At 41.3% G+C, this 23,055-nt stretch overlaps 1 protein-coding gene across 1 annotated transcript; it reads right to left on the reverse strand.

Moving 5' to 3' along the window:
• Positions 1-542: 542 nt before the first annotated feature.
• Positions 543-5,236, reverse strand: ccdc80l2 (coiled-coil domain containing 80 like 2; the record flags this gene model as incomplete). The annotated part of the gene is made up of 12 exons (XM_079552251.1): positions 5,152-5,236; positions 4,994-5,082; positions 3,119-3,292; positions 2,898-3,046; positions 2,520-2,828; positions 2,143-2,365; positions 1,917-2,073; positions 1,538-1,674; positions 1,318-1,469; positions 1,132-1,235; positions 951-1,031; positions 543-877 (listed from the first exon to the last, which is right to left on the reverse strand). The coding sequence occupies exons 2-12, from the start codon at positions 5,024-5,026 to the stop codon at positions 543-545; spliced, it is 1,854 nt and encodes a 617-aa protein (XP_079408377.1). The 5' UTR covers positions 5,027-5,082; positions 5,152-5,236.
• Positions 5,237-23,055: the final 17,819 nt, after the last annotated feature.

Genomic DNA, 23,055 nt, shown 5'->3' on the forward strand with positions numbered 1-23,055 from the left:
AAAGAGCAGAAATCAGATGCAACTCAATTAACTGTGTGTTTTGCTACTACTGTGGATGACCACCCAAAGGGCGCCGGGTTGGTGACGTGACCCCTGCTCTAAAGTGTGCATTGTATGTTTAGAAGCTAAACATCTTTTTATCCAGATAAGATAAGCTTTTATTCAGATAAATAAAGGCTTATCTTATTCAGAAAGTTCTGAATAAAGGATGGAAAGAGAAATGGAACATATCAAGCATATCAAATTGTATCCATATAATGCAGGAACTCGACAACGGAACCATTGTCATTTTTAATGTCTTTATCTCCAGTTATCTCTCTAAGTTTGGAGACTCCTGGCCCAGTATGATGGACCCCTGTGCATGTGTGTGCTTTGTTACGATCACTTTAACTGTGTTTCAGTTAACATAAAACAACATCTCATTCAATATGAGTTTTATTTGCATATTCAAATACAGTTGATTTCATTGTTTCAGAACACTATGGCCAGCTCTCATCTGTGTTTTACTTTTTTCACTTATTGTTTCTTATGAAGCTTCTCAGTCATTCCTCGGGTCCCTGATACAGGTATCTCTCGTCTGTCCCATCCACACCATACTCATGATAGTGCCCTCCTTGGCTGGGCCCCTGGTCTTTGTCGTCACTGCAGTGAATACCCAGTCTCCTCTGCAGTTTCTCCTCTTGCACACGCAGCTCCAAGGAGTCCACCAGGTCATAGATACTATCCAGGGACCACAGGGGTGAGGTGAACCAGGCCTTCACATCCCCATCCTTCCCCACGACGAGCATGCTGAAGTAATCCTTACTGATCTTCAGATGCTCCCGTAGGTTGTTCACTGTGTCTCTGGACAAAGGCTCCACTTCACTCTGACTGCGACCTAAAGGGAGTGTTTAAAGAGAGAAACTGTAATTAAAAGGTTTACCAGGATATTCACTCTTACTTTTTCATACCATTTAGAGGAAAGAGCTCAACAGTCCCTGTGGCTTTGTCTCCTGTTCCCGTCATCTTTAACAGTGCAAAGTGTCTGATGCCTTTGAAGAGATAAAGAGGAGCGTGTCATTCAGAAGTTTGCTAAAGCCACTCTGAGACAGTGTACGGTGTCGTGTGGCCTCTATAGGGCGCTTTCCTCACCGAGTGCGCACTGTTGTCCGTTGAGAGAGGAGAGCTGCTGCTGGAAAGAGTAGTCTTCTTCAGATGGAGCTGAGATAAGCATCAGCCTCCTCTTTGACACGAACCTGAAGATCAAAGGTATGACTGTGTTTACCTGGTATTATTTTACACTCACTATATGCTCGGACAATGAGTCTGCACGTGTACCTCAGTAGAGAATTCTCAGCTTCTGGTTGCTTTTCATTTTGGGAGCAGGCCGGGGCACTTTTCCTCTCAATTTCTCTCTCGGGACGTCTTGACGGGAAGTTATCAATGAATTCATACAAAGCAGGAGATGACGGTGGAGCCTCAAACACTCTCTACAAAGCAAATGGATCAAGCTGGCGAAACTACTCAAAACACTGCTTCACATTGACTTTGTCCTTACAGTGGGCTTGAGGTCGTAGTCTGTGATGGTCATCGAGAAGAGGTCAGAAGAGGAGAGGCCAAGTTCAGAGCGGAGCAAAGAGATGAGCCCTGCATCTGAGATCCGCTCTGAAGGACCACTGAGCGGAGCCTTTGACTCTGAAACATATTCAGGACAAGTGTCAGGAGAAGGGAATGATCAACTTTATGAGTCTAGCTGAGTTTGTTTTATTAATAGCTCGAATTCAACTTCCTGAGTGTCTCAGAACCTCCGATGTTTCACTTCCGTGTTGCTTTAATGCTATGACCCAAGGACACACTGTAATTCTGTTCTGTTGTGTGTTCTGAGTGTTGCATGTTGGAGTTTCATGTCTCTTTGGCAGATGAAAAACACTTGATACCGAGATGGTGATGATCCAGGGTGAGCGTGGCATCGCTCCCCTGCCCCACAATGGTTGCCACGGTGATCTTCCGGATTGCAAGGTTGCAGTGTTGCTTTTCGTTTTCCTCTTTCTGCTGAGTGTACAGTTTGGCATCTTGGCTTGGTGTAGAAATCAGCTGCAAAACAGGCTCACTTTTAAATAAGCGAAAGCAGCAGATAAACATCTCCTTGCGCTTGAAACTCACCAGAAGACGCCTTGTCCCCTTTAAAGACTCGATGAAGTCTCTCAGGGCCGCTTTGTCTTTCTCGCTCACTTCTCGGCTCGACTTTCTCCCTCTTCCCTTCTTCTTGCCTTTCTTCCCTTTGCCCTTTTTCTTTGTACTTTTCTTTTCCTCACTGTCACCATTTGGTCTGAGCTTAATGTCCGTATCTTCTGCATTTGTTTTGGCTTGGACTTCTTTATCGACCCTGATGGAGTAACACAGGTAGGAGTAACATTACTTTAAATGAATTTTACTCAAGTGCAAGTATTTCTCAAGTATAGGAGTAAAAAAGGACTAGATGCGACACTTGAAAACTGTGACAACTGAGTGAAAGTCAGATATACATAAACCTTTCTCACCTTTCTTCCTTTTTGTTTGAAGATAATGAAGAGATGTCTGTCTGTTGTTTATCTGTTGTTGCCGCAGTGTCCTCTCCACGGTTCTTCTGTCGCGCGGATCCTTGAGTAGACCCTTTACGGATAACAAACCTTGAGCGCCCATTTAAGATGTCCTGGATCTTGCTCTTCAGAGCCTCTTTCTTGTCTTGAACATTTAGTCTCTGCAGCGCTACCACGGAAGTCACATTCCCACGCCTCTGTGAGCCCAAAATTCTTTTTTTCTTGATCTTTTTCCTCTTCATCACAACTTTCTTCTTGGCAGTTTTGCACCTGTGAACAACAATGCGTCAGCTGAAACGTCCCATTTACGTGACCACTGGATGTGAACATGAGGAGCACCTCGTATCCAGTCCTTTCCTGGTCATCTTCTCCAGCTTTCGCTTTGGGAATTGGTCTATTATTTCGAAAATGGCTTCAACCCGAACCGGATAAGGGAAGCGCTCGCTGGTTCTTAAGTTTTTTTTAATAACCAGCATCGTGAACACATCCTAGAAAAAATCATGCATGGGTTTGGCTGTTTTATGTGACAAGTTCTATGTTTTATTTGTTTGTCCTCTTACGTATCCAGTGAGCTCCAGGTAGTGCAGCAGTCTGCTCACAGTGTCCGAGTCCAGGGTTTCTACTGTGGCTTGGCCCTCGATAGTGGTCTTCACTATCCTGCCCTCCATCATGGCGTTTTGGATTATAGTGATGATGTAGGTGTCTCTCTCAGCAAGGCGACAGTTCAGCCCTTCCTGGTGAGATACATTTTTGCATTAATGGGTGGCACATGACTTAGCAGCACAGTCACAGCGCCATAATAGGATAGAAATGGTATGAAAGAGTTGTAACAATAACATTAGTGATTTGAGTCATTGCATGGACACACGTTATTTATTCAAGATATTATGAGGTATTTTAACCTGAGCTGGTTCTATCACCCAAACCCAGTAAAACCTGTCTATTACCAGGATTTTGTTGTAATTTCTCGTGCAAAAGATTGTTCTTGAGTAGTTTAAGAGCGCGTTTCACCTCTTAGAGCTGGGCGATTCCCCGCACCCCCCAAAAAATCATTACCCTCGTTTAAAAAAAACATACTATTAATATATATGTAAAAATATATTTAAACCTTGAAAAAAAGCAAAGGCAATCACTGTAAAAAACTGAAAAGCCAACAAAGATTTTTTTTAATCAAAATTATTAAAGCTGTACTAAGTAACTTGTTACCTTAATATATCCTTTCCGTAGACCCTCTGGGGGTAATACAAGTGTTAATGGGATGATTGGGGGGTCTCTCATCTACCCCCGGTGTCTCTGGCTAGAAAACCACAAATGCAACTTTGCTGCCTCCACGTCGGAGTCACCAATACACACTAATAGAATCACAAAGAAGAAGCTAACAGGCTAATGGGCAAAGCTAACTGCGGGCTAGCACCACTTAAACAGTATTTACAGCCAAGTTTGAGTGAAAAAAAATGTCTCCGTTTTGCAATTGGATGTACAATCCTTTTGTCTTTTCTGTCAGCGTAGTATTTGCTCTCACGGAGTAACAAAAAACGCGACATGCTACAACACCTGCAGTGTCGCTTATGGCCTCTAGGGGCATGAGTTACATAGTACTGCTTTAACACTAAAAATAGAAGAAAAAAAGAAAGATATTCTGAAAATATTAATCGATTTGACTTAACAACTCAATTTTTAAAGAAAATAGATTATTTTTGCCCAGTCCTACCTCTTAGAAACTTTGTCAGCAGCACTAATTGATCAGCAAGCATTTAAACCTCCAATAAGAGGCTTCATTTCTTGATAACAATATGAAAACAGCAGGACTGTAAAATGCTTTAAATGATTGTGGATGGATTTCATTAATTCATTTTGGATTTCCCCTTTAGATGTAACATCTCATATTCAATTTGTACCCATATTTGTAAATAAAGGACAGACAAAAGGCACACATGCACACACATGCAGTTCCACATCATCATCATCATGTTGTTGCTATTTCCATTATATGTCCATGTAATTTCTCTGCTATACAGAAAAGTGCAACATGTTCATTTGTTTTATAAAAAAAAAAGCTCTATTCCACCTGCTAATGTCATGAGTTAGTGCTCCTCCAGTTCAGACTCCTAAAAAATATGTAAATGCTCAAATTGCTTAACCATTTCTTGTTAAAATTTGTTTTATTAGCTTTATTTTAACAGTCTCACTCCCCTCTGTGCGTGACCTGTCAGTGACCCAGCGGCTGAACGATGGTGCTTTTATTTTCCATTACAGAGGAAATTTGCATAAAAAGTTCCATAGTACACCTTTAAAGCCTGGATGACAGACTTGACCTTTAGCTACAGCCCATGCAGTTGTGACTGAGCACACTCTGAAAGCAACATGGGAGTGCAGTGTGCTAATGGAGGCAGTGTGGTCTCACTATGGTGCTGTGTTCAAGGTATTAATCCCACCTGTTCCATGTCTTCCATCTGTTTTTCCATCATGCGTAGATAGTTGTCATTGTAGGAGGGGGCTGTTATGACCCATAGCCTCTTTTTGCCTGAAACAATGCAATAATTCTAGATGTAAGTCAGGTCTTCAACAGATCAAACCCACATGCTTGTCTTACCAGCAAAATCAGACAGAAAATCCAGCTCTGGCGATAGAGTTGTGGTTGGCTCTGCTTTTGTTTTTTCATTTCGTGTGTCCTCTTCCAGCCCCAGCCCCACTTCAACTCCTGCGGGAAGGTCCGAGTAGTCTCCCCAATCCCGCACATTCGGGTCCGAATACTTTGATTTGCTTTTGCCAATGTCCTGCCTGGTATGTGCGCAATTCCAAACACATAACAGTAAAGCCAGTTTATAAAGCATCCTTATGGTGGTGACGTTTCCTGCTGTCTGAAATGTTGTCTCAAACTCTCATATCCAGGTTTTCCATCTCAATTAGAGGTTGTTACGTAAAAATATCCAGATGGGTCAAAACTGCAGGGATGATTGAAGCATTAAATAATCCATATTGCCCGTATAATGAGCTGTATGTGTAGAGAGCGGTGCACTGTCTCCTTCAATGCAGAGACAGACTGAGACGGTTTGCCTCCCCAGCTCACACTCCTGGTTCACATTATACCCTGGCCTTGTCGTTAACAGGAAACTCCTGGAATTTGCTCTGACTTCAAAGCCTTTTCTTTCAACAAATTTCACTCCAGCAATTGCCACTCACTCTCTCTCTCCCACACAGATATAAATACACAGCTTTGTCCATCAGGTGTTTTGATGCGCTCTCAATGGGACTCTCCGCGCGCACATCAGTGAGGTCAGGGCACTGAGTACACTGGGAGGGATTAAGCCATACATGTAAAAACATGCTGCTTTCAGCTCTTTGAGTTTGGAATAAATGTGGCATGAGCTGTTTTAATGTTATCTTTACAAAAATGAAAGACAGTATCTTTGTTGTTCGAGGCATTTTTGATGCACCAGCAACTAAAAGCAGTCAAAGAAATAAGCTCTTTGGTCAATTAATCCATGTCAAACAAACAAGGCACAATCCACTTGATAGGTTTCTAGAAAGATTTTGTGCAAAAGTGAACAAAGCCTTGTGAGAGATTTGTTTTTATTGTCTCAAAAGAATATTTGCACAATAAACAATAATATAATTAAGATCAATTTAATTCAAATTGCCAAATGAAATATTTCTAGTTATTAATATTATTAGTAACCAGTGAGCACTAATACTATAGTAAGTAATGTTTTATGTCTTTAAAGAGTTTAGAGGTCCTGTCCATTTGTCCATGTTCATCTTTTAAAGCTTGTTGACACAAACACTTACAAACCTGTGTTCAAAATAGTTCACACAAGTTGTGAATCAGGCGAATGGTGTCCACATTCCAACAACAACAACCTTTGAAATCCTTTGTTAAATCAACATCTAGAAAGTACTCAGCGTACATGTTTCATGTTTTTTCATGGTGATGTGGACAACATTCAAGGTCAATCCTGCTATGAGGTGAAAGGTCAAACGTTAATAACACATACACGCCTGAACAAGTACAGCTGAAGTGTGTGACACAGAGGTATTTTTCTTGCAAATGCATTTAAAAAAGTTGCATAAATTTGCTGCTTTACAGCGCTATATTGCGTATTTGCCATTGAAAAGGGTACAGACAGGTCTCAGAGGTAAAAGCAAATACTATAAAAAGAACTCCCTCTTGAATGAAGTCTTAAATGAAAACAGATGTGGCAACTACAGTATGCATTCCTAAGATGACTTCGATAAGAAGAAACAGATGATCATTGTGGATTAGATGTGTTTTAGATAGTCGGCATGAGCTTACATGAAGATTTACTCCAGTCTTTCATCACTTTTTCATCTACAGTGAAGAGATTTAATAATCTGTGTCATTGTTTTAATCTATTGAAATTGCTCATATACATTGACAGACTTACATACAAGGAAACCGTGAACAAATCAGGTAGTGGCTCCCAACCTTTTTTCTGAGTACCCCCTAACTCAGATGCCCCAAAGTGAGCATCTTAACATAGATTATTCAGTATTTAGTAGAGTGTTTTCAAAATATAGCTAAAATATTCTCACAGTCAAAGCTTTCACTGAAAAACATAATTAAAACTCTTTAAATTTAATTCTACTCAAATTCACGTTGTTTTAATCTGAGGCCAAGTGCCAAGTGCTCAAGTACCCCTGGTTGGGAAACACTGTTGATAAAAGGCAGGAAAAACCAAAGCAAAAGTGAGTGACCGCTTGTTTTGAAGAAAGAGCTCCCCTCTGTGGTCGTTGTCGGTATTAGATTGTATTTACATGGCGTTTGTAGTGAAATGCGTTTCTAACGTTCACCCACACCGTTCACATTATACAATATCTTTGTAATTTATATATGACAAGAGAAACGTGCACTCTAGGCTACCATTTTTAAATTGTTCTTTTGAGATCACATCGCTAAGTTTACACAGCAGGAGACCTGCAACTGCAACAACAACAATCACTTAGAAAATTATTTAAAACCTACACAATAATACGCTATTGCCATAGTCCCATGCATCATGCTTAAAATGAGACTAAGTTAAGTTTGTGTTTACTATAGGTATCTGTTTCATTCATTGAACTCATGCGAGGCTATATTAAAAGTAGCCTAAATGCAACTGAACCAAACCAGATTGACCCCTCGCTTCTGTCAGTCTACCCACCCCTGGGCTACCACCAGCACTTGTAACCTTTTGTCCACAGGAAGGGACTCCTGGGGTGAGCATCACTTGCATATAAGCATGTGTAAATGCAAACACATTCAGGCACAAAGCACCAGTTAATGTCGGCCGTCAAAAAACCTCTGAATGGTTCAATCTGTATAACAAAAGTAACATATTAGCAAATGTCAATGCAAACACATTCAGTCACAAAGTACCTTAACATGAAATGTAACCTGTTAAACCTCTGAATGGTTAAAAGAAAATAATGTGTTTTTAATAATAGCAAACCCATGTCCATGGCATTGCATTCAATTGTCGAAACACACCTGCTATGTGTAATTACAGATTGTGTTGGCACTGCTTGCAGGTATATTACACACAATCTAAAGTCAATTTGTCGGATGTTTATTTTTCAAGTAGCTCCTCACATACAGCAGAGTGGTACAAGCATAGCATGTTCAATATTACATGGATGTCACAAACACAAAAAGAATCCCAAAAGAGAGGGGGGGGGGTCTTCTGGGCTTTAGTCCAGCATATACATTAGCAAAATACAGGCTTTATGATTGGTTTTGCATCAGTCTCAGGAGCATGCTCACACATAAGGGCAACATATCCTGCATCAGAGCAGCGATGGTAACCTCAGGCGCGGCATCATGATCGAGGAACATGCCACTCTTCACACAGGTTGTGTAGAGCGCAGCAAGTGTACACCATGGATTTGACTAGAGAAAGGTCGCTGTCATTCTTTTTAAGTCGAGAATGCCTTTGGTCAAAGGCAGAGATGTCCTTGGTGAGTCAGTTTCCAGAGTGAAGACAGGCTCGAAACTCGAGTCTAGCGTCATGTATGCAACCAGGCATCCCAGTAAAAAGTCAGGCGGTGCAATAATCTGAATATGAGACCCGTCGACAGCACCCCACTGAGGCAGACCCCACTTGTTTTCAAAATAAGTAAACTTATCCATCAACCTCGAATCAGGAATATGGATTTGCTCTGGCATCAAAAGGACCTGAGCAGCAGTGCAGAAATCAGGCACACACCTGTACACTGTTGCCATGCTGACCCCAAAAAGTCCAATGCTCCTGATGCAAAAGTAAGTTAGCATATAAGCAGAGGAACATGTAAACACATCTGGGCACTAAGCACTTGTGCATGTTGGCAGTTAAACATCTGAATGGCTCAACCTGTACTCACATAAGTAGCATATTAGGGTTGTGCCGATGGACGATGTCATCGTCCATCGGCGATGGATGAGCAACATCACGATGGAGAGCCACCATCGTGATGCCACGCCCCCTCCCGTCAAAAACACGCACTGGTCTTCTGTAGGCCTTGCAAACCTACAAACTTTGCAGGGATTGCACTGTAAATGAAATCACTTATGTAACTAATATGCGCGCTAGCGTCAGTAGCCTGCCAGAAGCCACGATGTGTTAGCCGTAATTATTAACGTAAAGACGCAGCTGCTCTGTTTATGACGCGCGGGCTCTCTCTCTCTCTCTCTCTCTCTCTCTCTGCAGCTCAGAGTTTAACAGCGCGTGGTTTTGTTTTGCTTTGCTGCGTATTGAAACTTAAACCGTTTTCAAATGAGATGGCTCTCACATCGGAGCAAGCTGAGCGCGTGGACTATTCTCACGAAGGACCGAGAGAGGAAAGAGAGGAGAGAAAGGCGCGGTGCAGCAGGAGTTAAGAGGTTACGAGCTCACGGACCGGGCGGCGCGTGGAGCGGCTTCAAAAATGTAGCTACGACGCAAACTTCTAAATATTGTCCCGTTCACCCACTGTTTCTTAAACATTACGTTAAAATTGAGCAAATGCAAATAATAAGCTCCGATTTACATTTGTATTAGTGTGATAAGAGCCTTGGAGTTCACGCGCTGAATGAGTCGTTCTCCTCTCAGACTTTGCGCACAAGTTTTAACACATTTCTTTTGCAAAAGTCGTGTCCGTGACTCTGTTCAAATCATGTTTAGTTTAGATCCATTTATCCTGCAATCTCACATTTTCCTAGCATACATAGTAATATGCAGCATATATAGGCTATGCAAATGTCTTTAAAAAAAAATGCTTATAATGAGAAATGGACGATATCATCGTCCATCACGATGGTTCACTATAAACATCGTCAACGGCCTGGGACATCGCCCAACCCTATAGCATATTAATCATAGAACATAATAACGCTTGTAATTAAAGCTGCAGTCTGCAGTTTTACATGTCTACATTTTTTTTTCTTTTTTCAAATCCTTTGTGGTGGTTTATAGGGCCAAAAACATTGAAATGAGTCTAACAACACCTTGTTCATGTTATCGTCGTGGCACTGTTTGCAGAAATGTAACACAATCTCAAGTCAATTTGTAGGATGTTCATTTTTCATGTGCCTCACATACAAGCTGCCTGATACATGCATGTCACAAACACAAAAGGAATTACAAAAGTGGGGAGGGGGATAGGCTTCTGGGCTTTTTAAGTACTGTATGAGAGAGTGGCGTGCGCGGTTAAAGTGAATGTAGTTACAGGTAAGTGTTGAACAGTTTATCTTTGTTTGAATTCATTCATTTTCATAAAAAATAGATATAAATAATGTTTTCAGACACTGTGAGTCTCAGAGATAAAGAGTCTCCTCCAAGTGTAACAAGTGTATAAGTGTATAAGTAAATAGACAACTTTGTAAGTTTTAAGTAGTCCAGTTTTTCATTGACTTAAGTTTTTATCGTTAAATTAACTTTTTAGCATATTTTTATTAGGCTACATATTAAGTAGGGCAGCAAACTGCTAATACACTAATTATACCATAAAATGCCATTGTAACACGCTTAAAAATATATAAGTGCGAAAGGTGATTTAAAGATCATATAAAATGCAACTTGATGTATAATTAGTTGTTCCAAAATAGCACATTTAAAATATATTAAGTATGGTGCATTTTAAAGTATATTTAATGCTACAAAAAAGAACAACTTAAGCATTTTTTTTTTTCGACCTGGGAGTACTTGTTTTGAATTTTAAATTTGAGTGTGTCTGTGAAGGCTGAGGAAAATCTGTAGCATTCATGGGATGATCTTGGGTGAATGTCTGTGGAAAGATGTGAGTGGCCTCTCCAACAGATGTGTCACATGACGGTGCACAAGTCTGTAAAAGTGTGAACAGGGTGTGAATGATACTAGTCCAGGGTATATAAGTTGCCTCTGGTGTGCTATCCAACACACCCACTTCAACTGCATTAGAAGCATGAGTGATATTCCACACCCCTGTGTTGCAAAGATCTGGCCAAATGGTGTTGTCTAAACTGTTCTGCAGCAAAGGGAGATGGAGAAGATGAAGAGGCACAGACATTCACCATAGATCATCCCAGGGATGCTACAGATTTTCCTCAGCCATCACAAACCCACTTAATTGAACTTTCTTCTATGGACAAAGCAGATGAAGCACATGAAAGTGAATCAAGTCCATCTTCCTCATTCCATGTTGATCTTCCTATTGAAGAGGTTGCCCATTTACAGGAGGCTTTGATCACTGAGGACCCGCTCCCAGAAAGGATAATGGAGGACGGCCTCGCCACATTTGAGTTAATATCAGGTAGTTCACGAAAGGGTGATCTCCTCACAGACTCTAAGGGTTTCCAGTACGTAAAAAAGCAACAGACTGGTTTTGCAACTACTTGGATTTGCGGCGTCCGCACTTCAAAACATAGATGCTACAGTGAGTCAACAAGGTGAAGTGTTCGTCCGAGGCTCACATGATCACAACCACCAAGGCACTCCTGGCGGGGCTCTCAAGACAAGGGCACGGGTACAGGTGAAGAATGCTGCCAGGAGTAATGTGTTCAGGTCTTCTGGGAAAATTGTGACTGATACACTCAAAAGGTTTGATTCAGAAAGAGTTGAACTGCCATCATTTGGGAACTTACAGAGGACTGCTAACTGTGCAAGGGAAAAGCAGAGACCAAAGCAGCCAACAGACCTGGACTTTGAAATTATAATGACCCATGTGCCTGAGGATTTTCTTCAACATGACATTCGTCAAGATGACCAGCGCCATTTAATCTTTGCCTCACACCTGAAGTTATCCCACCTTGCCAACGCCAAGATGTGGTTCATGGACGGATCTTCTAAAGTTGTGAAGAAGCCATTCAGTCAGTTACTTACAACTCACAGCTTTATCAAGTCTGGGGAGACCATGAAGCAAGTACCTCTCTGCAGTGTTGTGATGTCACGCCGAAAAACAAATGACTATCGTGTTGTGTTGGAGGCAGTTCTGTCAATACTCCCTTCAGAACCTGTGTGCTCAGAGATCATATTGGACTTCGAGAAAGCTATGTGGAATGCCATTCGCAAAACCATGCCGGATGTAGCTGTCTATGGCTGTGATGTCCAAGCAGGCACAACTGCAAAATCTGTGGTGTGATTATGAGAACAAAACTATCTCAGCCTCAGACTACCTATCAAGATGCAGCTTGACCACAGTGAGGACTAAATCATGGATGAAAGTGACGTTAGGAGGTGACATTAAGTGAAAGGATATCAAGATTTGAAATTACATTGAAATGTAATGTAGATGAACATGGTCTGAAATAATAAAAGGTGATTCTACAAATACAATCTTGTTTTTATGTATTATTAGTATTGTTGGCAAAGTGTTTCTAAGATGTAAACCATTCACACAGTAAGGCCCCACAATGGGTGTGGGTCATTCAGACAAATTAGGCCGGGGCATTCAGACCACTCCATGGGGCATTCAGACCAATGGGTGTGGGGCATTCAGGGTGATGAGTGTGGGGCATTCAGGGTGACGAGTGTGGGGCATTCAGGGTGACGAGTGTGGGGCATTCAGGGTGATGAGTGTGGGGCATTCAGGGTGATGGGTGTGGGGCATTCAGGGTGATGGGAGTGGGGCATTCAGGGTGATGGGTGTGGGGCATTCAGGGTGATGGGTGTGGGGCATTCAGGGTGATGGGTGTGGGGCATTCAGACCAGACTTCCAGGGAGCAATGGCCACGCGCTTCCTCACGGGCACACTGAACGTTGTGTTTTTGCGCTCCATAGCTGGAAGGACTTTGTTGCAGAGGAAGGTGAACGTGTCTTCAGAAATCCTAAAATGTTCAATCCCCTCCATGGTGTCTGTTAACGGTTGTTACCTGAGCACCAGAGACTTTATACAGTGTTGCACCACAGCGTCCACGCCTCTTCTGCTTGTCGGACCACCCTGTTCTCAGTCTATGCATCTGACCCATTGACCCATGGATCTAAAAGGCCTGGCGGGCATCTACTGTGCTGAGTAGATACGAGCCAAAGTGAGTAAGTAGATGGTGCCGTGTAGAGCCATGTTCAGTGGAAAGAAGACGCCTAAATCTGTGCACCATGTCTGCGTGTTCTTGTGAGCAGTTGCTCCTGAGTTCAGAGGTGTGTCCTGTCTGGAACTGCAGAAAGCTCCTTCAATCACAACCCGTGTAGGATTTTTTTTTGAAAACATAAATCCTTGAGATGATGTGCCAGGCCTAGTATACCACATAACTAAACAACATTCTGAAATGTTCTAAGATTTTAATTCAGAAATTACTTTGCATATCAGCAGTGTTCATAGCTAAAAGGAAGAACCTTCAGACATTCAGACATGAATTTTCTGTTCCATTCATGAATTCGCATTGAAGTGCAAAACTGTATGGTGGGAACTGGTCCCAACTGTTGTCAAAAGGATACCAAAATATATATAAAATACCTCTATTTACTATTTAATTATTTGAACATTGCCTGTCTATTTGCACACCCTGAGTGTTTCTGAGAGCTGAATGTATCAAGTGAATTTCTCCATTAACAGATCATTGAATATTATCTTATCTTGATTAGTTACAACAACAGAGGGTGACTTGATGTGATTAGGTCAGGTCCACTAATGACACAAATGAGACAACTGTTACTAAAAACATCTGCCTGGGGCTGCAACTACCGATTATTTTAGTAATCGATTAATCTGCCGATTATTTTTACGATTAATTGCTTGACTGTGAAAGATGAATGAAAATCTTTTTCAAACTTTTTACCACATAAAGCTAAAGTGACGCCGCTTGAAGACATGTTGATGGAGTAAAATGTGGGAGCTATTTCTGAGACAGACAGATATATATGAAGTTTATGCACAAAAAAACACTCTACACTCACACTACATACCCTTACTTTAAAACAGTTGGCGATTAATTGATGAATTGTTTCAGCCCTACTTCTTTCCTGCTTTAGTTTTGTGCAACCATCAGTTTGTAAATTTGAATGTCATGGTTATATTTAAAATCCCTTTACTTTCTTCTCTTCACTTCCCAGGAATTCCTTACACACAACTCACAGTTGGCGTCCCAAAATAAATGTTCCTATATGAGCGTCGTGTGGCGCTGTCTCCTGCTGGTGCCCAGGCCCTCATCAAACAGGGGTTCAATGCTGTTGTGGAGTCTTGGCAACTAGGCCTTCTTGAGGCAAACCAATCTGCCTGTAAAAGGCCAAGTTGCCATAAATCTCACCTTTTGCCAGGTTTACAGTGTGCGGGAGATTCAGTTTGCCACATAAAACCATAACAAACCTTATACTTCAAAACAAGCTAGGTACTCACCATTGGAGGTGGTGTGGCCGGATTAGCAGCGGCCCTGGCGCAATGGATCATGTTGTCAGGGGATCTATTGTCATGCAGGTATGTAAATTACATGTGCGCATGTGCATATACTATAAAGTGAAACTACTACATTTTCGCACCAAACCGCTCCTGTGACCCGTTAGCCCCTTTTCAGTCTCAGAGAGCAGCCCATCCCCGAAAAAACAGAGTTGACCTCACGTGCGTTAGGTTGAAATGGCCCCGTTTAGCGTGCGCCAAAGGTACATGGTCTCGATAATAGAATCAATCCTATTTTTTGTGACGGGTTCGTAAAGCATGGGGAGCAGTTCCTTTCCAAAGACACAGAAAATCTGCATTTATCCTTCAGTGCAACGTCTCCCTGGTGCAGTATTTTCAAATGTTTGAAGTAAATCTGGCTGTGGTGGAATATGGATTTGTACTTAGATTGTTTTAATACTGTGACCAGCTGCACAGATGATGAATACAGCCTGCTCAGTTATTCTCACTGCAGATGTGTTGGAAGTAAGGTTCACATTGAAGTGACACTGAAGGGAATGGGATCTCACGTAATACGCGAGATGTGTGGCCCAGGCCTTATCAAAGCAACTTTAGCATGTTGCTGGATGGCAGCTGCATCACATTTTTCACCACTGTAAATGAATAACTGAGTAAGAAATCCAGTGTGCAGTGAGTTTACAGGATGACGCTCACTTGCGGGTTTTACTACCACTGTTCATGACGGGACAAGCAACGAGGAGCTCGTGGTTCAATCCCTGATGGTGTTCACCATTGCACTTGCTTACTGTGGTCACTAGAGGCCACTGTAAGAGCAGCTCTAAAGCTCTTTCTCCAGTGAATCATTCATTATCCTCTTTATGCAGTCCATGAACTCATTACCTACAATAACACTGCAAACGCCGTGTTTAAGTGTGCTCTTTGTGCTTGTTCATCTTTGTAGAATAGCAGAAGCTCCTCAGCCCAACAACGTGCCCTGCTCCACCTAAACCAGACAGTCCAAGAACTGCAGGCAGATAAAGCTTCACAGATCTCACGCTTTACCACACTCACCACTGCTGGCCTGTACATACTGCTGGTATCTGTAGCTCTAATGAGAATGCGTTGTTTAAAGCAATATTCCCTTTGGAAACTAATTTACCGTAGTCATCAGATTGTACTACTCTGCATGTCCAGCCTCTGTTTAATTCAGAGGTAAATATTATAACATTTTGTCCTCCTTTGGCTTTGGCTATTTTATTCCTATTTCTCTTCTAGTTTATGACAATTCAAGATTCAAGATTTTTTATTTGTCAAATCATGTTTGAAATGATGTTTCTCTCATCCTTGATTGTGGAGCGGGGGAGGGAGGTTAGGGAGTTCAGCTTCCCGATGGCCCTGTGTACGAAACTGTTCCTCAGTCGACTGGAACTGACCCGTAGTAGGACTAGTAAAGTATTTTTAGAGACGTGCTTTAGATATGGTGGTGCTTGAATTACCCAATGTTTCCTTTGGCAGCACTCGATACAAGGTTCAACTCTGGGGTCAAGAATAGGTCAATTATCAGCCTACAGGTCAGTGTAGGAATGTGTACAGAGGCGAGAAGTGACATAGGCGCACACTCAGACACCCTGTTAGTGTCAGGAAGTGTACATTGTAAAAACAGTGTCCTGCTGAGTGTTTGTTTGAAGTGGAGCTGAAGTGTGGGTTCCCATGGTGCCACAGCACTGTCTGTGTGAGTGCACCACACACAGTTAATGTGCTTCACACATTGTTGAGGTACTCTGTAGTTTCCCACCGCACAGTTACTGTGGTGAACTACCCCTTTATTGAAGCGAAAACCTGCCTAGTGCTAGTTACAGGCTTATTAGTATGGCATATGATTGTAATTTAAGAGATACCGCTTTGATACTCTTTTAATGAAGCCTGCAATGACTCTAATAACCATGCAATTATACAGTATTATACATTTGACCATGTATCTGCTTCTTTCATTTGTAGTGTTTGCATTAGTAAAGTGACAGCAAAGTGTTTACACTGGCTATCTCTTCCTGTCTCAGGCCTTGCCACCTTGCTGGGTCTGGGAGAGTCTGCCCCTAATGCTGCCTTTAGTCAAATGGTCACTACATTTGGCTTGGCTGGGATGGTTGGGTCCCACACAGTGTGGGGAGTCACACCTGCTCTGCACTCTCCACCCATGTCTGTCACCAACGCCATCTCAGGTTAGTTTAATTTGTCACCTCCACTACATAAAAACTGGCCACTAAAATGCTGGCTGGTCTCCACTGTGTTATGTTGTTAAAATCCTACCGTTCAGTCCAAATAAAAAGATGAAAGATTGTGTCCTTATTGTCTTGACACAAAGAGGTTACAGGGTTAGCGAGGTAAGTACATGTGTGCGTTCTCCTTCCTTTGATCAATGTTCTGAGCCACACACTGGTAGGAAGTAACACACTGCTGATCTTATAGGTCACACGAGTTCCTTGCTGGTTGCTTGTTCGCACAGCTAGACTTGACCTGTGTAACTGTGATAATGGTCAGTTTTCACCTCCTTTAAACATTTAATAGCGCCCCTTGACACTTCTTCACTCTATCTTACTGGTTCTGGTTCCTTTCATTTAGGGCTTGTTTATAGTTTTTTGACTCTCATTACATCTATGCCAGTTTTCAAGTATAAGCTTGTTTTACCATATACGGATGTTAAAAGAACACTATAATTACTGTGCGTACAATTATACAACATTTGAATACAATATTTTCTATAAAAAAGACAGCAATTTAGTTTTTTAGTAAGTTTACTCCGACTTTGTCTTTTGTGTCATCTTTTTTGACAAAAGCAGGTCTTCCATTATTACCTTTTCAGACATTAGTTACTGGACAAATGTGGTTATGGAAACCAGGCAACATAAAGATGCACAATCACTCACAGACATTAGATAATCATATTGGAATTTCGGGTTTTGTTGAGAGACGGTTAAATATTTTCAGACATAGAGTAATAAAATACAGAATAAAGACAGAGTAGGATTATATTGTGTCTGGCTTGATGATCTCAGTGACTCACTTGTGTTTAGCAGTAGATCTGATGTCTAACTTTTATCTACCTGAGACCCCGATTCACTGTGGCATTGCCTGTTGTTGGCTCGGTGATTAGAGCGGGTTTCTGGTACGCAGAGAATGTGCATACACGTGTGGACGACTATTCACTTTCTTTTTGGCCAAACCTTTGCTTTTAGTGGCCAAAGATTGCTTTGATCTGCACCTAAAAGGTGTAACACTGCCTGTTCACTTTGTTCTATTCTGTAAAAGCATAATTGTACATTATACGTTTAAACACATTTCAAATCCAAAGACTATGATCAAATATATAAAATAAAGAGTAAAGAGAAGCAGTGGTAAGAGGTAGTGTTAATGTTTAATAGTGCGCTCACATTCAGACTTGTACCTGATTTACGTGCTGAATTGGACACACACATGTCCGTGTGAATGTTGTGGATTGTGTCTTGCTGGCTGTAAGTCATTACAGGCCTGATGTTATCAAGGTTTCCTGGGTCTGTTTTGGGAAACAGGCTTTTTCTGTTGTTGAACCAACATGTGAGTGTCTACAAATCCTTTGAGGTTAAGAAGACGAGAGTAAATAAGTAGTGTAGATGTGCATGAGTGCTCTTTCATAGAAACATTTTACTTAGGTGTGTAGGTGTTTTATAAATGTGAACTTCACAAACACAAGCATGTCCATCAGACCATTCAACATTTGACACATAAGCAATCGGAGGTATTATAAAAACTAATGTTTGTTGTACAGGTCTAACGGCTGTGGGTGGTCTGTCTCTGATGGGAGGCGCTTACAGCCCAGAAACTACTGCTCAGACCCTGGCTGTACTCGCCGCCTTCATCTTCTCAGTCAACATCGCTGGTGAGTCACCCTTTTAAAGACATCGCACAATAAACACTGCCAGCTACAGTAACACATGTCCAATTAACTATCAAGATGGATAGATATTATATCGAGCTGCACAATAACAAATCTTAACCATATTTATTACCGTCATGTTCTAAACACCTTCTTAGACTTGTTTTTCTAAATTCAATAAAGTTCATGAGGTTTAGCGGTGATCCCCACGGCCACATTTCTGCTCTTCTTCCTCTCCACTTCCTCTAAATCCTCCGAAGTCATATTTATATGATCTGATGAGCGTAAACAATCCAGGTTCCCCCGCCTTTTTTTGTCATGTTGTCTGTGGTTTTGTTTTTACACACATTCATTGGAACTTAGGAAGTTAAAAAAAAAAGGTTTGATGGAATTGAATGAATGATATACAGAATTGAGACTTAGCTCATATAAACCCTTCTCTTTCAGTGTGTTTTGTGAAGCCCTGACCAGTTTGTTGCGGTTTCCTCTTGGGTGGAACAGCCAGAAATCACCTGACTGACTGTCCCATACATTCACTGCTTCTTCATTAGTAATCCTGCCATTTATCCTGAAACATTGCTCTCTTACAGTCATCAGCAACGTTTGGAGTTATATCATGTATGTTTGACTTTCTAAAAGTAGTGTTACTGTTCTGGGGGAACAATAACACACTGGAGTGGATATTGGCTTGGACATGTTTATTAAGTAAGTACATTCCTCCATGGTAATATATTGACTCTGATTTTTTTTATATTACTTAAGCTAATAATCCGATTGCACTGTTTTCCAGTTAGCACCTCAGAATATAATGACATGACTGGAAAATGACTGCTGTGGCCCTCTTTTTCACCTTTTTTAATGTCTATGCATGTGTGCGGATGGTGCAGTCATGTCTTTGGAACGAGCTCGACTACGGTAATGTGATCTCTCCCAAAAGCTCTGAGCTGGAGCCTAGTCTTAGTATAACACATTTGAGGTTTTCTTCTTAAAATATTTACACTGACACAAAGTAGATCCATTAAATTCCTGACATTGGTTATTGGCCTTGGCACCAGCTTAGCTTTGAAACACCTGTGGTACAAAAATAGATAGCTTGGCAGGAGTGGCTTGTCTGTTACAAATCCAGTCTATGCGTTTCTGTCAGATTTGCTTTTTCACCTGTGTCGTCGCTTCTTTTATGGGTAATTATTCCACATTCCCATCTTTCCAAGCAGGTGGTTTCCTCGTGACTGAGAAGATGTTGGACTTGTTTAAGCGTCCCATTGGTCCCCCTGAGCATAACTGCCTCTAGCTGCTTCCTGGTGGAGTGTTTGTTGGAGGCTCCGCTGCAGCTCTACAGTCTGGATAGAGCATTGAACAGGTGTGAGAGCAAAACCCAGATGTTTCCTCTACATTTACTTTTATAAAATCGCTCATTTAGCCTTCATTTGATGTCTTTTTGGATGATGAACTTAGGCTCTGGTCTCTGTTGTGTTGGTGCCCTGGCTTTCCAACCAAACCACAGCACGTCTTGGAAGTGCATTGGGAGTAATGGGAGTTGCAGGAGGGATTGTAGCCACGTTGGGTGCCCTCAAGCCAAGCCCTGAACTTCTGACTCAGATGAGTGCGGCCATGGCTGTAGGAGGAACTGCTGGTAAGTGTGTTCACATCAAATGGAGTGAACCAGACTGAAGTGAAGAAACCATTTGATTAGACTAATTAGTCAACATGTGAGTGTCTATTGGAGAGCAACAGGTGGTGGCCTCTCTCGGCTGTTTACATCAAACACACGAGTAAATTCCTACCAGACTGAGGAAGATCTTCAATGGTCGGCATTGTACATGACTCACTTTCTAAGAGTTTCTCTGAACTCTTTTATGCTTAAAATGCTAATTGTTCCAGTAACAAACTGAAAAGACTAAATGATATACACCATGCACAACAATACTGTTTACTTCTTTTAAAAAGTATCAAAGGCGCCCTGCACAGTATATACCTACTCACAAACATGGAATGCGTTCGAGTGGTCTTCATCCACACCACCTGGCTCCTTTATGAACCACTTCCCCAGCTGTACTTTTGTGGTATCTGCTTTAGATTTGCCATTTGTGTATACATATCTGTCAGGACTTTTAAAAAAATCACTGGTGATGTTAACAATGTAACTCTTTATATTCAATTTCAAACACATTGAACTTTTTGTTGTAAGCCTAGCCATTGCTAAGAGAATCTGGGGGCTGCTTTCCACGGCCTGGTTGGCTTGGCTGCTGTACTCACTTGTGTGGCTGAGTATATGAGTATAACAACTGATCCAGCTGCCAATCTCACTAAGATTGTTGCCTACCTTGGCACATACACTGGCAGCATCACATTCAGTGGCTCTTTGGTTGCTTATGGAAAACTGCAAGGTATGCAAAGTTGCTATGTTACAAAACAGATTGGTAAGCAACAAAAGGTTTTGAAAAGAATTCGGAAAAACCTTTGTGGCTATAGCTAGTGTGGGCAGATGCTTGAGGTATTTGATGGACAAAACAGGTCCAGTTGATGACCCACATAAATGTCCATATGGTTAGATCATATTATATATGTTATATTGTTAATTTATAACTGTTTACTGTGTAGACTCAGTACCCTGGAGACAGAACATACATGGTTTTGGAATTTTAACTATGTGTGCACCTCACTGTTTATCTTTCTGGTTTATGTGTTCATTTTTTTCATATATGGGCCCTATTTTAATAGGATCAAGACTTGTTGTAGACAGTGTTGATGTTTTTTGAAACTTTTTTTGAATCTAAAGGTCAAGCTCTCCCCTGATCGGACATATTAAAAAAAACATTTTCTCTTTTCTTTTGAACATTGACCCTTTAATTGCTGATTTGATGCCACAAAATTGATGTGTACAGCATCAGCTCAAAATGTCCATTGAAATCCACTAAAATCACTTTTTTATTTTAAATCCTGCTACAATCAAAAGTGTAAAACATGCAGTTCCTCTTTATGCACTTGACAGTTTTGGCTTATTATGATAAATAGGAAGTAGCCAAAAAAGTGTGTGACTGCTTTGAAGCCCCTCTGGCTGCACACGTCATATGGAGTTATGACTTTTCCCAAATGTATTACTTACACCAGCATTAGTCCTTATCCAAATATCATGTATTATTTCTTATCCCCTAAACGATCACTTTTGTTTTCAGCCCACTCAAAGCCACTTGGGACCAATTCGGCACCCCCTTCTGTTGAATGCAATTGAAATTTGGTTTCATGATGTTAGTTTGGATACAGTACAATCAAAAATACACCAAATTCAATGCCAGAAATGTAAAAAACAAATTATATAACAGTGTCCCGCGACTGTGATAGAGGTTTGATGTGTCAAGTACAATCATTTTACTTGATAAAACTGATGTACTTGTACTTTAGTTGCCCTGTGTACTTGGTAAGACTAAGGCTGACCTTTGGCTGAAACAAACAGCTCAGTTACCTTCTGTGCATAATGTCTGTGTTTCCTGTTGCAGGTCTTCTGAATAGTGCTCCTCTGATTCTTCCTGCCCGTCATGCTCTGAATGCCAGTTTGATGGCCGGCAGTGTTGGTGGGATGATACCTTACATGCTTGATCCCAGCTCGCCTGCCTCGGGGCTGTCTCTGTTCTGTCTGTGTCATGGTAGGTGCTGTCCAAGAGAAATGTTCAATTGTAATGTAATGCTGGTCTGTAAGAATGTTACAGTAACTTGTACTGAACTGACTGGTACAATAATGGACTGGACTGTACACCTTAGTTTTGTAGGCTTCACTTGAGCATTAAATTAATGTCAAAGCTCCAGTACCTGTTTTTTCCTGTTTTCAATCTGTGATATGGGGAGGTAGTGGAGTTTAAACTATAACCATGTCTTTCTCTCATCATCCCTTCCACACATCCTGATTGTTCACAAATGAATTATATGCAAGTGTTGGGTGCTTGTACAGTTTATACTTCAGCATCAAGCTGCAGAAAAAGTATAAAACATTGCATTTGGCCAGATGTTTATTTTAAGCAAGACAAGGACTGGTAGTTAAATGTGTTTGTGATTTAGCACAGGCAACATACAGTATGATATAAGTTCAATACAATGTCTTATCTAAAAGAAATGAATGCTGTTTTTACTTTATTGCTTACCATGCCCATTTCAGCTGAGGCTCAGGCTTTACCATAATTTGGAGTCAAAGCTGGTCATACAATTTGGGAAACACCAAAAGTCGCACGGCCAAAAAGTCGTACGTCTGGTTGTGACTTAGGCTTAAAGAAGACTTATCTTTGTTCTATTTATCATTGTGGAAAGATCACTTTATCTGTGATTTGTGGGAGTGATTTGGACAGTAACATTTTTGTTTTGTTTTTAGAGGGTGCAGTGTTGACCGCTGCCATTGGAGGCGCTGAAGAGCCTGTAGTTATTACTGTGCTCAACAGTTACTCAGGCTGGGCTCTCTCTGCTGAAGGCAAAAACAACCTGTTGACTAGTAGAGGAGCACTTATCGGATCTTCAGGAGCTATTCTGTCATACATTAGGCGTGTGGTGATTACCGGTAGTATTTGAAGCAATATGACTTTACAGTTTTCCATATATTGATTGATTTTATTTTTTTGTATATAAATGTAAGTGCAGTGACTTTTTACCAATGATGTCCCGCTCCACTTTTTTCAGCTCCCAATCCGATCCGATATTTTGACTCTTCATGCTGGTTAGCTTCAGCTGTATCTGCTTCTAAAGGCCTTTCATTATGTTTATGGACTGTAAAAGACATAAGCACTAGTGGGAGCACGTGGGGTAAAAAAAACAGTTTTCAGTCTGGATTTGAACATTGTCAGAGTT

Source organism: Gobius niger (assembly GCF_951799975.1).
Source record: "Gobius niger genome assembly, chromosome: 2".
NCBI classification, from domain to species: domain Eukaryota; kingdom Metazoa; phylum Chordata; class Actinopteri; order Gobiiformes; family Gobiidae; genus Gobius; species Gobius niger.